Source organism: Taurulus bubalis (genome assembly GCF_910589615.1).
Source record: "Taurulus bubalis genome assembly, chromosome: 4".
NCBI lineage: Eukaryota > Metazoa > Chordata > Actinopteri > Perciformes > Cottidae > Taurulus > Taurulus bubalis.
Window position 1 is genome coordinate 31,874,294 of NC_136592.1, and position 15,220 is coordinate 31,889,513.

Below are 15,220 nucleotides of genomic sequence, written 5' to 3' on the forward strand. Positions count from 1 at the left end.
CCATCGGGGAACGGAACATTTCCACCGATACACACCAGCTTCTGCTTTCAGCCGTATTGTCACACCGAATTATGGAATCAAGGTAAAGCTGAGGAAGTGGAACAAGCAATTAGAAAATGAAAATCGAAAATCTCAATCTGCTGGTTGGTATCGAGTCTAGTCGTCGTGCATCAGAACGAGATTCAATGGAATGCAGTTCGGTCTTTATTGTCCCGGATGCACACGTTCCTTCTGACGGGCTTTGAAGAGGTTTCAAACATTCCTTAAAGGTATCACGTCCGTGCTTCGGCTAATTAGGAGTTCCACGGCACGGGACATAATTTGAGAAAGACTAGGGGGAAGAAAAAAATACTCCCTAAAAGGCTGTTTTCTGGATTGAAAGTAGAGAGCTGCATGACATCATTAGGGTTTGTGAAGGAAACAGCAGCGACGCTTCTTGCGTAGGTGTTTCACACGGAGCGGTGCCTGGGATGAGGAGAGGCTTTTTGAAAAATGCTCTTATGTATAGATTAAAGAGACAACTGCTACCCAGGAAATCACTCACAATTATGTTTTGAAAGAGCTTTACTTCTTTCTTACTGCATGTGTTTTACATCGTTCACTATCAGCTCCCGATTAAGCTTTTATCTTGGTTCAGCTCAAAGCGTTTGGAATTTCTTTTTATTGAGTAGTAGCTGAAAGCTTTTTAATGGTTAATAAATATTTTTTTTAATTGGAACAGCTTTTGGGTTGTCAGATTGTGACAAATCCTCCATCATCGGCTGCTTATCCGGGTCGGGTCGCGGAGGCAGCAGCCCAGCAGGCCGACCCAGGCTTCCCTCTCACCTGCGACACTTTCCAGCTCCATCTCGGGAAAAAGATTGAAAACAAAGAATAAAAAGCTGCAGGCTGGGTCCAGGTATGGTCTGATCGTTCTGTTAGGAGGAGGTTCAAAGAGAGGGACCCAAAAAAGAATATTTATTTACAAAAACTAAGGAGAAGCCACCAACAGGCTGAGGGGAAAAGAAGGAATCAAACAGGAATCAAAAAACACAAAAAAGTTGGGAATTAAACCACTGATCCTCTGATCGTAAGACGGGCATGCTAACCATTGAGCCACAGTCACAATTGATTGCACCACTGACATTACAAAAAATATTTCTCACCTGCGAGGGAATCTGCAGAGGAGAACCCAGGCAGGTAAACAGAGAGCTGATGTCTGAGTTTGTGGTCTTTATGTTTCCAGTTTATTGTAGAAAGACCTTCAAATAGGGTTTATCATGCAAAAAGCTCCACCAAGGATATAAACATGAAGAAATATTGTTGTTATGTATGTGTTATTATGCTGTGACTTTACTGTTTCAGCCCCCTTGAGATCTAAATGGGCAGCATGTGACCCCTGAACTAAAATGAGTTTGACCCCCTGGTGTGGAACATGGAAGAACCCATAAGGATCAGAATCACAGGACACACACATTATTTTTCACTTATGGAAACGGTCTTTAGCTCTCCGAGTGCCTTTTTCCGTGAACATATATATGTTGCTTAATTAATATAAAACCTAAATGCGACAAGTTGTAGTTGTAATTCTTCATTTTACACTTCAGTTTTAGTAAAAAAATGAATAAAATGAGATGTGTTCATGAGCTAGCGGTCTCCCTCTTGTCTTTATGCTAAGCTAACCTCCTCTTGACTGTAGGTTCATGTAGTTTGCAGACGTTAGCGTTGTGTTTGATTCTCACCGAACTTTTGGAAAGAAATCCAATTCAGTTGATTTTTGCAAAAGGCAAAGTGAGATGTAGAAGACCTATAAAGCATTAGTAAATCATTTATTAACCATTAACACCAACTCAAACACTTACAGGTTTCTTATTTGTAGTTGCTGTCCCATACAGGAAAAGACGAGCAGCCGGGTTGAAGCTCTTGTTAAGGATACACCCTGTCAGCTTCCTGCTAATGAAGACCGTCACTCTGAGAGGAGAATATGCGTTTTTAGCTAAAACTGCACAAAGGGAATTGTCAAAAGCTCACAGGAGCTATCTGGGTTCACTTCAAAGCTTTAAGAAAAACCTTTATGTTGAAAAGTTCTGTATTCTGCAGATAAAATATTCATTCTCCAGCTTGTCCCTTCCAGACAGTTTCAACTCCACCTCTCTCCCGCATTATAATTAATGAAGACCGTTTTCTGTCACACACACACACACACACACACACACACACACACACACACACACACACACACACAGGCAGTGGTTCTCAAACCTTTTCTGTCACGCCCCACTTTGGAGGAAGAAAATAGTTCGAGCCCCACCGCCCCAAAAAAATTACAACAAAATGGTCCAACTTTGTGTGACTCCTCCCTCCGTGCTTCTTCAAATGATAGAATAAAGAAAATTAAAAATCCCGTTCAAGTAAACCAGATCGCTCCATCAGACAAAAACTAATAACATGTGCAATCACTTTGTTAGAACATTGCAAATAAAGTTATATCTGTGCAAAAAATAACTAATATTTGGCAAAAATAATGACTAATTACTAGGGATGGGTAAAATGCAGAGAATAATTTCCACTGTGGGATAATAAAGGATTATAAAAAGAATATAGGAATCTGCATCTCCCCCTGCGCCCCACCTGTAATACCTCCGCGCCCCACTAGAGGGTCGCGCCCCACAGTTTGAGAACCACTGAATGAATTACTGCAGCATAGTTCATTTCATGTTTTGGGACTCGCTGCCTCGTGAATTACAACCTCAATGCTCCACAGTTATTAATGCTGGCTTTCTGTTATGAAAGCATAACCAAACATTTAACAAGTGTTTTCATGGACTCATGCCAGGAATGTCTTTTAAGACCTCTACGCGTATTAGTCGGTGGAATTCATCTGTAATGGCAAAGCGTTTCTATATTAAAATGTTAAATTCGTACCAGCTGAACAAAATCAGACCGAAGCTTCGTCTAAAATTGAATGGCAATATTTTTATTAAGTTAGGAAATCAACATATTTTAAGAAATGTAATTATATATATACACTGGTTCTACTGTATGGATTTTTCTTAAAAAAAGGACAAAAATAAGCTTGACACACCAAGCTAATACATGTTATAGACTTTGCATTTCACATACCCATAAATAGTGATCTTGGTTTCAAATCATAATTACAAATTCATGTCATCTTCACGACTGAGAGGACGATGTGCAGTAACCTCCCAGTATTTATTTGTTCACATCGAAGAAAAAAATTAAAATCAAGAACACCGTCACTGAACTGTTCTTAAATATCTTAAAACTACACTATAAAATACATAAAGCATATCTACCATGTGTTCCATGGGAAACAAAGAAAAGGCAATGGTATAAGAAATCATTTCTCATGAAATATTGGTAAGCCTTAAAATAAACTCTCAAGCGATTTCATTAAGGTCATGTACAGCAGGTAAAAGAGGCAGGTGTTTTCTGTTTTTGTGTGTGTTTTTTTAACCATTAAAGCAGTCAAATAATTCTAACGTTTGCTACTTTTGTTCAAAATATACAGAAAACGACGTCGGTGCAAAACGCTTCAGTCGGAGCCGCTGGTGGCGGACGCCACGGTAAACAACGAGCTGAGATTCACAGGAAATGCTTCACAAACGTGTTGTACAGTAGTGGCCCGTTGTGATCCAGTGATCCAGTGATCCAGTGTGGGTGACCTGCAGGGGGTGGGGGGGGGGGGGGTCCTCAGTGCTCCTCTTTGTCCCGGCTTCTCTTGTCCTTCTCGTCCTGCAGGGCGGTGCCCAGCTTCTTGATGAGCACCGACAGCACCTTGTCCAGCGGGTCCATCACGCCCCTCTGCAGCCACTTGGGGATGGTGGTGCGCGCGTGGTGGAAGCCCAGCTTCTGCAGGATGTAGTCCACGCCCACCGGGTCGATCTTGCGGCCCGTCCAGGAGATGAGCCTGGGGGACGGAAGAGATGCAAGAGGAGTTATTTCAGTTATCATATTTTAAAGTCTGCGCATATACAAACACAATGCAATGCTACGTATTTAATTGTCCGACAGCGTTTTAAATTCAAAGTCTTGAAGCGGCACTAAAACGTCCTGGAATCCCTTTACCTGACATTTTGTGAAGAAGCTAGTATTTCTGATGCATCACAGATAGGTGACGCATCTTTTTTATTTTGTATTTGTGTGAGCATGTTTTTTGTTTGTAAAAAACTAATAATTTTAAATAAGGTAATATGTCCCCTTGCATAAATAAAGGACGAATACATAAATAAAGAGATAAATAACAACATTGTGTTCTTTCTTACATGATATTTTAGTTTTTTTGTCTAACTGCAACATAAAAAGATGCTTACACTTTAGTGCATTGCTACTACTAGTAAATAAATCATCTAATATATAAATAATAAAACCTGTGAGGAGCAATTTCTCTGCATATCGAGTACTTTTCATTTTGATACTTTTTTATAATAATTAATAATTTTGTTTGCCAATGTAATACTTATGTACTTGTACTAAATCACACACTTTGACTCACGGTTTAAAAGCCTAAAAGGAAATCTCATGGCAGAAATACACGAACCCAACAAACGAGATGAAAACAGCTTAAAATAAAACAAAACGTATTGTGGCCTGAAACACTCAGCTGCTGCTGCATTATTTCCATAAATAGTAGAACGCTTTAATTTAGTGTGAAAAAAGTCATTTCTATTTCACACGTGTGTCTCGGGTTTCTATGCGTCGCCTCATACGGCGACGCCTGACCGCCTTGTGTGTCTGGCGTGGCCCCGAGGTCACAGAGAGCACGGCGCCCAACGCCGCTTTTCTAGTTTGCCCCGAACGCGGCGTTCTTCGCGCACGAGCGAATACATTTCCCGCTCGTCACAACGCCGCCCCGCGGCGCGCCGCTGACCTGAGGGTCGGCTCCAGGTGCCACGTGTTGCACATGAACTCCCTCCAGTCCACCGTGGTGTAGTTGACGCCGTCGTCCTTGTCCGTGTCCGAGTCCTTGTCCGCAGAGCTGTCGTCGTGCACCGCCGTGGGGCTCTTCTGGCCGGGCCGCGCCGCGAACATCCGCGGGGCGAAGAGGGCTGGAGGAAGACGAGGAGGAAGAGGAGGAGGAGAGGCATTAAGGAAGCCGCTTATTGTTCTTTTCTTTCCCTTTTTAACATGGCAAACACATTCTCTAGCAGCAACATCCAGCGGCAGAACACAATGCACATTCATTAACGTCCCTGAGAGCGTACGTTCAAGACTCAAATACCCATCTGCCCCGCGTTCATTTCATCAGGGACGGCCCGAGCGCCGGTGGAACTCCTCGGGCGCTCGCCTCCCTCTTCTCTTTCGAGTCGACGGCGCTATTCTTAATTGTCGCGAGCAACTGCATAAAGAGCGCTAATGCGTCCCTAAAGTAACACCCAGCTGCCGATGTTTGGCTTAGGATGTCAAATAAAATCTATTTTTCAGCGCCCGCCCCAGACGACCAGGAGGGAAACCACTGAGCGGGGTTCGTTCTCTCACTCTGACTGACTGAGGGGTGTAAAGTGAAAGACCTTTCTCCTTCTCCTTCAGGTAGGCCGACACCAGGTCGTGGAGAAACATGATGAGCTCGGCGTCCATGGTGACGCAGATGTGATCCGTGAATTCCGTCACCACGCTGCACTCCACTTTGGGTTTGCTGTCGGAGTCTGGGAGAAATTAAAAAAAATTAAAATAAACAGATGATGAAAGACGAGACAAACTTTTGCTTCTCGTGTTTGGACTTTCTCAACGACGGTAGCGTTCGCATTAGCGAGCGGGAAACAGAACGACGTCACACATGAACCTTTATTTCTTCCCACCTGTTAGAGAGGGTTCCTCGGGGTCTTGCACGTGGATGGACTTGAAGTCCAGCTGCATCCTGGGAAGAGCGAAGATGGTCTCCGTCTCGTGGTTGTAAGTGGAGGAGCTGCGGAAGCTGCTCAGCAGGCTAGCGCTTTTGGCCGCCGCGCCGCTCTCCTGGTTGTTGGCTTCCACGTTCCTGAGCAAGTTCAACTCTGAGACGAGAGATAAGACGCGTCAAAGAGTTCACTCGTTAAAAGCACCCCACTTTACATTTGAGATAACAGGCAGCAGCTGAAAGGAAATTTTTTGGAAATAATCGCTGTGTCTGTCTTGTTTTAGTCGGGGCTGTCTGAAGTTGAGAAAAGTTAAAAGTTGGCGATGACAGTACAATGAAGCAGACACCACTTTAGTAGGTAAACTAACTATTACACCAAATGCAATGCAGAATAAATCAACTTAATTAAGGTTATTGCTCGAAGGTGTGTGTGTACCAAAGTTTACATCCATCAGGGCAGTGTGTGTGTGTGTGTGTGTGTGTGTGTACTGAACCATGCAGCTCTCATACGGAGGATCGATATCAGCTCTATTCCTAATACTGAATCTTATTAAAGGCCATATGGGGCCGATGCAGGTTCTGTAAACACATCGGAGCTCTTATTTTGGTTGATGTAATTGCCGTGAAGAGATCTGTTTTTATTGTACGCAAGTGGTTTATTTTGGTCTCATAAGAATATTCAGTGTTTCCAATGCAAGTTAAAATATGGGAAAAATAATTAGATCTGTACGGGTTACCTTCGCTCCTCATGGCAGTGACGTAGTTGAACCATTCTTTGACTGTGGCGACTCCATGCGGGGGGTTTTCATGGCGCCGGCGGGTTATTTTGGTGATGGTGGCCATTGGACTTTCGAGTGCGCCGCAGGGTTTGGTCACCATGGTGTTGTGGCCGAGATGGAAATCCAGTGTCTGGACAATGTAGGTGGAATCGTCTTTGGAGCCTGGACGGGACAGAAGCCGACGGAGGCTGTCAGAGCGGGATTATATTCTACCGGTCACACAACTACTTTTTTTTTGTTTGCCTCACCGTCCTCCCAGATCTTCTGCGCCTCCGTCCAGAAGGCGATGTTGGGCTCCTCCAGGTGGAACAGAGCCCAGGACTTGGAGCGGAAGTTGGGCCCGTGGAAGCAGGCCAGGGTCATGTGGTTGCCGTGGAGACTCATGGAACCGCCCAGCTGCACGGCGTCCTCCGGGAGGGGCATCTGGAAGAGGGAGATGTGGCAGCCGGCGATCACCTTCAGCACCCCGGGCCAGTGGCGGTGATGGGCGGCGTCCATGTCTGTGTGAGGAAGACGGCGGTTAGGGCGCGCAAAGCGAGACGCTGACCTGAACGTGAGCCCAACAGGATCAGATCTGCGCATCTTTTCTCAATTATTTCTGCCGTCTTTTCTCATGAGCACGTTCGATTTCATTCGCTTGCCGATACAAATCAAGCGTATTAGAATTACAAATCAGTGCGCCTCCTATTACCAGCACAACTGCCCCGAACACAATCGCTGCACATCCCTTAACGTTCAACATTCCCCCCTCGCAGCAGTGTAGGAAAAAGAGCATGCTTACAGAGCTCTGCAGAGCCTTTCTCAGCGTTGATGACGGGGGTCTTGGGGGGCAGGTAGGGACCAGGGCCCCAGGTGGAGAGGGCCCGCTTGCTGGTGTCGAACTGCTGGGTGAAAAACTCCTGCAGCTTCATGCCGATCTTGATGAGGTCCGGCGTGGTGGAGCGTGAAATGATCACCTGGAAAATGTCCCACTGCAGGTCTCCGTGGACGAAGATTTCACTGGAAGGACAGACGGGATGGGGAGGGAGGAGGGAAACATGGAGATGGGAGATAAAGACGGTTGAGAATGTAGAGAACAGAAAAGCACGGCAGGAAAGCAGATGGTCGTAGTGGATAAAACACCACTGCGTCTGGCACGGCAGATTGTCACGCTGGCTTGTCTGGTAATTAAGAAGGTCTGAAGAACCAAAACCTGCATTCTCGAGTACTCTTGATGCAGTAACTTGTGCTTGTATGAACTATTTTGTATTGTGTTTATTACCAGGTGACACAAACCAAAACAAGAACCAGGAGGTGTTGACATTTCCCAGGGAGAAAAAAAAACAAAACACTTAATGTACTCACTGCACCGTAAAAAGCTTCTTAGCATTCTATCAAGCGCGCTACATTTCAAGAGCCAAGGAGTGCTGCGCGGCACGGTGAGCCGCTGCCGACATCGTCCCCACCTTTTCTCCGATAGGCTGGTGTCAACGGTGCACAGGTTGACCTTCCACTCGTCCTGCAGCTGCAGGTCGGCGTTGCTGAATACTCCCATCAGGATGCTGGAGCCCATGTAGTCCACGCGCGCCTCCGTCGACCCCATGGTGATCTGGATCTTGTGGCTGGGTTGCTGGTTGGGGTGTTCGGAGATGTGGGCTGGAAGGCAGACGGCAATCGGTGAGCACTGCGGCTTTAAGCGGCCGCTTATAACGTGATAGGAATTATGATTTTGGATCATTTCTTTGGGGAGGGAAGAAATGTATTTAGGTTTGAACTAGCAGTAATTTCAGGACAAGAGAAATCCCAGCAGGGGTTGGTCCCCTGGAGAGAGGAGGCGGAGCTATTGCAACAGACTTGCTCTTCATCCGTTTATCGCCTTTTTCCATCTCCGCTAGAGTTGCAATTAAATAGTTACAAACTGAACTTATTTCAATATTTATAATAAATATACCGGTTTAAAAAATATGTTTTCTTATGAGAAACAAAGTATCAGGAACTTGTATACACAGGTCGAAAGAAATACTCCCTCCGAAATACCTTCTATTTAAAAATATATATATATATAAAACATATAAATACATCCTATAGTATCTTATTAAACCACCAAATGCAATGCATAAGATGAAGTTTAGATGTTGAGTGAGAACTCTGCACTGAGCTCTGGCTCAGGTCCACGTCCCAGTTTAGTCCGCGAGAACAAGAGCCGCTAACGAGTTGCAGGAAAACAGCAGATGTCGGTAAAAGCCGGCGCTTTGTTTACTCACAGACCATCTCCAGGGTGTTCACGTCTATGTTGCCGCCCACCACCCCGCCCTTTGAGTCCAGCTTGGAGCGACCGAGGCCGACGGACATGCTGATCTCTCGGTCCCGGTTGCTGCCGACCGACAGCCGGCCCTGACTCTTCAGCCCGCTGGTGGTCCATCTGCAGAGAGGAGGGGGGGGGGGGCACAAACACAACTGTGAGCTCTCCTGAGACGGTGCTGACTAATGCACAGCAAGTCAAACACGTCTAATATGAATGAATTATCTCTGGAAAAGTTTCAAAGGGATACACACACAAGGAGGAAAGGGGGAAATGAGTGGTACTGATCCAAAATGAGAAAAAAATAATCACCAAAGCCGTTCATCGGCTAAATTAAAAGATATGGTCCACTGATGGAGCAAGTCTAACATTTAAAAAGGCAGAGTCTGGCTGCTTTCGGGCGGCCAGTAAACACAGCGTTAGAGCTTTCAAGACGACCAGAAACCAAAGCAGGGACGAGCTTTTTAGCTCCTCATCTTCAACTATAAAAGTCTTCGTACGTCATTATGTCAGCGTGTCAAACTAATGCTGTTCTTCGGCAAATTGCTCACGTCTAAGTGCAGCTTCTTTTGCAGACACAACTCTTGCTTTAAACACAGAACAACACCTCCGTCATGAAGGGTTTCATGGAGGAGGAATATCCTAAATAATTCAAACTAGCGTGAGAGTATACCCTGACTCATGTGTTGCTCAGAGGGTCCACGCATTTCCAGAGAATGACCAGGGTGTTGTGTTCGTCAATGATTCAGCAAGATCGCTCTGCGAGTCGGACGCAAGCGAGGACGGCGAGGACGGTTGTAGCGGCCGCTCATCACCGTGAGCCGCTGGCGAATTGAGCCCACGAGAGAGTGGGCGCTCCAGGAGCGCGAGGATATCAGCGTGGCGGCAAGGAGACGCCTACGCCGGCATACGTGCAGCGGCAGCATACTGCAATAAATGTAAATAAATGATGTCGACTCGTTCGCACTACGGCAGTGTTTTCCAGACAGGCTGGTGTAATGGAGACCACAACAGGATGCAGGCGGCAGGAGTCGCATTCACGATTTATCACTTCCCGACATGGATCCCTCACACACTCACTTGCCAGAATTACTTCCACATTTACGTTTGAGGCCAATTCTAAGCGAGACCGAGAGGATGTATCTACACGAGCCCAGCGGGTTGAGACACTGCCGTCTGTTGATGCAGAAATAGTTCTGAACTGTTGCATCATGTGGTACTTTGTTTTAGCAGAGAGGGTTACAACACATTAGGAATAAACTGTTTTATATAAAGTGGGGATGTTTCCCGATACATCAGCCCATTTCTCATAACAACTATTACTATGCTATATTCATTAATATTACCTTTGCTTAGAGTTAGATGGTAAGATACCACTCTAATGTCTGTACAGCAATGACCAGATCCTCTAAAACTCTAAAACACGTTAAAGCACCCTGCTGGTACGTGGACTCTGTCGCCCTTGAACCGAGCTCTGCTAGCTGTTTGCAGGTGTTATACTGGGCTAAGCTAACCACATCTTGGCTGTAGCTTCATATTTAGCATTTAAACATGAGTGGTATCTATCTTGCCTGCCTGAGCTGGATCTTACAGATCGAAATGGGGATATAAAAAAGAGAAATAAACTATTTTTTATATTATTTCACATCATACAATCCTTTGTGCCCTGCAGTGGTCTCGATCCTCCCATTTAAATCACAGCCAGAAGAGGCATTAACTCACGTGTTGTTTCCCATGACGTTGCTCATGTTCATTTGGACGGTGAGCTGCTTCAAGTTGATGGCGAACACCACCAGCGTCTCCCACGGCGCCCCCTGCTGACCGGCCGCCTTCCCGTTCTTACTGAAGGAGGGGGTGGATGTCTTTGTCACCGAGTCTGGGCGAGAATGAACAACAGTCGATGGGGCGTCCGCATTGCATTTTGTAATCTTCCACCTTTATTTAATGGTTTGTGCATTGCTGTAAGACTCTAAGCCATTTTTTTGTTTGAGTTTGCAGTCACCTCTCCTGGGAGCGGAGGAATCAGACACGCTCCTGGTGCGTCCAGGTGCCGGGGATTTGAGGTGGCCCAGGCCGCCGGGGGACATGTTGCTTCCGGTGGAGTGCTCCGAAAAGACGTTGGGGGATTGGGGCATGTGCTGTGTCCCGGTGCTGCCGTCCCACGTCCTCCAGTAGGCTTTCCGGCAGGACTCGGGGGACAGATGTTGGGCGACGTTCTCGGCCGAGTCCGGGGTTGCGGGGCCAGAGGCTGAGGCGAGGTAAAGGTTGAGAGATGCATAAGTATAAAGGGACAGCCGCGGAAATGTCAAAACAGAGCAGTGTGGAGGAAATGTTGGCGGAGGGAAGGTCAGCCAGATGGGATATTAAAAAGAAACACACGTTAAAGCCCGTGGAGATCTAGTAGGTCGACGAAGACCTTCTATATCTCTGCATATTTCTACAGTACGCCCTTTTCCTACTGCTCTTTTGTCCATATTGCTCCTTTATAATTGAAGGCCATGTTAAAAGTAAGCAGCTGGAGCAATACTCTTTTTAGAAAGCATAGTAGTCTCATTGTGTTCGATGCCGAGTGGTAAAACCATTCCGTACTTAAGCATCACTCAACAAACCCGATCAGGCCCGAAGTCGCCGAGCGAGTCAGAAACTCACCCGGCAGGTTGATGGTCTGGTCTCCCAGGAAGAGGCGCCTGGCGATGCTCCGGCGGTACCAGGCTCTCGGGAAGGCCAGGATCTCGCTCAGTCGCCTCATGTCGTACTTGAAGGACGCTGAGCCAATGTCACACACAGCTAGAGGGGGAGAATATTACGTTTGTGCATACATGAGTCACACTTTTAAAAAAAAAAAAATGGTTTCAATAGCATATGCTCCTTAGAGTAAAAATAAGCACTTGTGCATCCTGACATTCAGAGATGGGAAAGTCAGTCTCATATCTGTGCTTGTAAAAATGTCCAATTCATCGCTTCATGAACTCCTTGTGATATTCAGGTACACTTCAAACACTGTGCCGGAGCATCGGTACACAATTTAAAAAGGGGAATGCCATCCTTCTTGTTAGCAAAATTACCCAAATGCATCCCCCATTGTTAACCTGTCACTCCCCCCTCTTCATCTCGTAGAAGCAGAGAGTGCAGCGGCAGAATACGTTTGTCTAGTCCGCCTGACTCGCTGCTCTTTCATCTGTACGTGTTTGTGCAAGTTAGAACCCGCGGCTCTGAAACATCAGCACCCTGAATGTGCTGTGTCGATAAAGCCGCGGCGCTCTCCGTGGTGCTGAAGAAGAAGCAGATAGACTCGGAATCGGGACTATTTCTCTGATCCCCTGCTCTTCTGCCGGTTTCCTCTCAGATCTTTAATTTCCTCCTGTTGCGGATCAACAGAACAAACCTGTTGTATCACGTTCCTGATGTAAAAAAAAAACGTACAAATCGTTTCATACTTCCTAAAGATCCTTGTGTATCACTCCAAACTGAATTTATACAATCTCCTAATATTGCTTCCACTTTTGCTGGGAATTTATTCAATTCTCCCGAGTTCCCCCGCCTGTATAAACCCCAATCCAGGTCTTCCAGAATGTCAGAGACTGAGCCTTGAACCGACAGCAATAGGCAGTATAAAGCTCGTTCTGGGGGGATGTACCTGAGATGTTGATGAGGGTCGTGTCCATTTTGCCACCCTTGGCAGGAATAAAGCTTTCGATGAAGGTGGGGCCTCCAGTACGGCGAATCCTGGACAAGCTGACCTTCACAAACTCCAGGTTGATACTCAGAGAGTCTTTTCTTCCTGTTACTGAAGAAGGCTCCTCGTCTACTGTACCTTAAGGAGAGAGAGAGATTATCAGGACAGTCGCTCAACGCCATTTGTACTTGACTCGTGGTTCCCCCCATATCCATCTAGCAGGTTTGTACATCACATCCAGGGTAAAGGAGGGAAGTGAGTCGTTATCAGCAGCGTCATTAGAAACCGCAGCCCTGTATTAATAGCAATTTCCCTTTTCCATACCTAATGGCCCTTGGCCCGGAGGCAGGCCCGTGACGGCGGATTTCTGCTTTCCGGCGCCGTAAGGGTGGAAGACGAAGAGGGAGAAGTCAGACATGCAGGCGGTGAAGCTGAGGCCCGAGGAGTTGCTCGGGGGGCCCGTGAGGTCGGACTGGCTGCTGCTGTGGCGGCTCCGGCCCAGAGGGCTGCCCAGCAACGGAGACGCTGGAAGGAGGGCAGAGAACACCCGGAGGAGGTAAGATGGGCAGTGTCAAGGTCCCGTCTTTTGACTAGTGCATTTCCCCACTTGGAAGGGGAAAGACCCATCTACACAGATTTAAACTGGATTCCACTCTTTTTTTATCTCTCCTTTTATTTTGAAATTCAGTTTGTCAAGTCATTCAATCCGGTGCCTACTAGCTCCGCCCCTTTTCCTCTCGAGTCACATTGCTTGCACTAACATTTAATTAAATGCTTTGTTTACTATTTAATTTGCGATTATTTCTATCTTCCTGGTTGCTTTATTAATTTACAGTTACTTTAATTGACCTTATATGTTTTCTTTCTTTTTATATAAAATAAAAATCACGTTTGACTTCACAGGCAGTAACAATCATTTGGCATAAAATAGGAAAAAATATGACACCCAACAGTAGACCGTAACTGTAAGATGTGTGTTTCACCCTCTGTAGGTCGTATGGTTGTTATTATTAAGGTTGGATTCATCATTTTGAAAATGAAATCGGGAAAAAATTAAAATAAATAACAAACACGTCTTTCCCAATTTAATTTAGACTACAAACACAGGACCTCGCGAGGTTTCTTTTGTTTATTTCTAGGATTTTCTGTCCACAATGGAGCATTATCGGTAATGACGGCAGCGATACAGTACAGTGTCCAAGGGCCTCCCGGATTTTGAAAGAGAAAACTAAAGAAAGAAAAAAAAAATGTTTAATTAAAATACCACAAGCTGCTCGCAGCAAATCTGTATGTAAAAAATGTCCAAAGCCACTGTGTGTGTAAAGAGTGTGTGGTCTAGAGAGACGGTGGGTGCATGGAAGCACAGAAGAAATCAGCAGCAGAGTTATTTAACGTACGGTCAGGTTTTCATGCCTCACAGTCGCGAGGCGAGAGCAGGCAACCAAAGGACCCGTCTGTTAAAATGTTAATGCATCACTTGCATATTAATGCAATTTTTCTTTTGGCTTAAGAACAAACTGTACAATTACTGTAGTTATACCCGGACTAAATATGAAATGTAGAATGCACAGAGAAAAAAAATTGCAGAAAGTTGCATGATGTTGCAAAAAGACTGACTGGAAGGCAAAATAATAAATGCATGAGAACAAGCTGTGAGCAACGTTAAATCACACAGGGCCCAGCAGGAGCGTGGAGTGACAGCGGATACATATGCTCACGGTGGTTGAGACGCTTCAAAAGACTTTGACTGCAAAAGTTTTGTTCTTCACATATCTCTGAGAGCCTCATTATGCCGCATACCTTTGCTGGGCGGTGGTTTGGGGATGTGTTGCCCCGGCGGGGTGGAGGAGGGGTGTTGAGGCCCCTCAGCGGGGTGGGGTCCCGGCGGGGTCTCCAGCTCTCCGCGGTTGGAGGAGAAGACCAGGTCCAAGGAGGGCAGCTTGAGCATGCACTCCACCCTGGACATCGGCAGGCAGCTGAAGCGGATCTGAGAGGGCTGCCAACACAGGTGATAACTCTCTTCAATGCCAGATGCATAATAAGGATTTATTTATAATCGCGCTTTTTACAGACAAGGGTCACAAAATGCTGAACAGGAGTCAGGAAAAATACATAAAAGTGTTAAAACCAGATTGACAATAACGGCCAAACATTTCAACAGTTAAGAGAGCACAGTAAAAACACATTAAAAGATGGAGCAATAAAAAAACACAGTAAAACAAATAATGAAAATAAAATTTAAAAAAAAACAGATAAAAAAGCAATTCAAAGGGCATGTGCTTAACCAAACGATAGTGAAAACAAGTATGCTTTTAGTAGGTCTCCAAAAGTCGAGATCCTCTGTGATTTTTTCCTCTAAATTACACTAAAGTTTCATTGGAAACAACAGCTATTTGGTTCTCATACTATTAAAAAGCAAGTAAAATAGCTCCTACGAAGAAATGCGAAAAACGCTATCATCTAATGTTGCAAATGTCTGGTCAGGTTGTCAGTACCTGGACTCTGACGTAGACAACCACATCCACGGGGAAGGAGGAGTAGGCCGATGTGGAAGAAGACACCAGGGAGGTGGTGGACTCCTCCAGCTGCTCCACCGGGTCGAACTGACCCATGTCCTCCTCCTGGGTCGCCACCGCTGATGGAGGGGG

General features: G+C 45.8%; 1 protein-coding gene across 1 annotated transcript in view; it reads right to left on the reverse strand.

Moving 5' to 3' along the window:
- Positions 1 to 2,941: 2,941 nt before the first annotated feature.
- kiaa1109 (KIAA1109) overlaps positions 2,942 to 15,220 on the reverse strand; it is a 66,565-nt gene continuing 54,286 nt past the window's right edge. Inside the window, exons 73-88 of the mRNA XM_079216840.1 lie at positions 15,068 to 15,207; positions 14,373 to 14,568; positions 12,897 to 13,097; positions 12,534 to 12,710; positions 11,546 to 11,683; positions 10,899 to 11,144; positions 10,619 to 10,772; positions 8,859 to 9,016; positions 8,061 to 8,250; positions 7,397 to 7,614; positions 6,864 to 7,115; positions 6,574 to 6,777; positions 5,799 to 5,993; positions 5,511 to 5,645; positions 4,871 to 5,048; positions 2,942 to 3,910 (exon numbers count right to left, since the gene is read on the reverse strand). Coding sequence (XP_079072966.1) covers positions 3,694 to 3,910; positions 4,871 to 5,048; positions 5,511 to 5,645; positions 5,799 to 5,993; positions 6,574 to 6,777; positions 6,864 to 7,115; positions 7,397 to 7,614; positions 8,061 to 8,250; positions 8,859 to 9,016; positions 10,619 to 10,772; positions 10,899 to 11,144; positions 11,546 to 11,683; positions 12,534 to 12,710; positions 12,897 to 13,097; positions 14,373 to 14,568; positions 15,068 to 15,207 — 2,999 coding nt within the window. The 3' untranslated portion in view covers positions 2,942 to 3,693. The remainder of the gene's footprint in view (positions 3,911 to 4,870; positions 5,049 to 5,510; positions 5,646 to 5,798; positions 5,994 to 6,573; positions 6,778 to 6,863; positions 7,116 to 7,396; positions 7,615 to 8,060; positions 8,251 to 8,858; positions 9,017 to 10,618; positions 10,773 to 10,898; positions 11,145 to 11,545; positions 11,684 to 12,533; positions 12,711 to 12,896; positions 13,098 to 14,372; positions 14,569 to 15,067; positions 15,208 to 15,220) is intronic.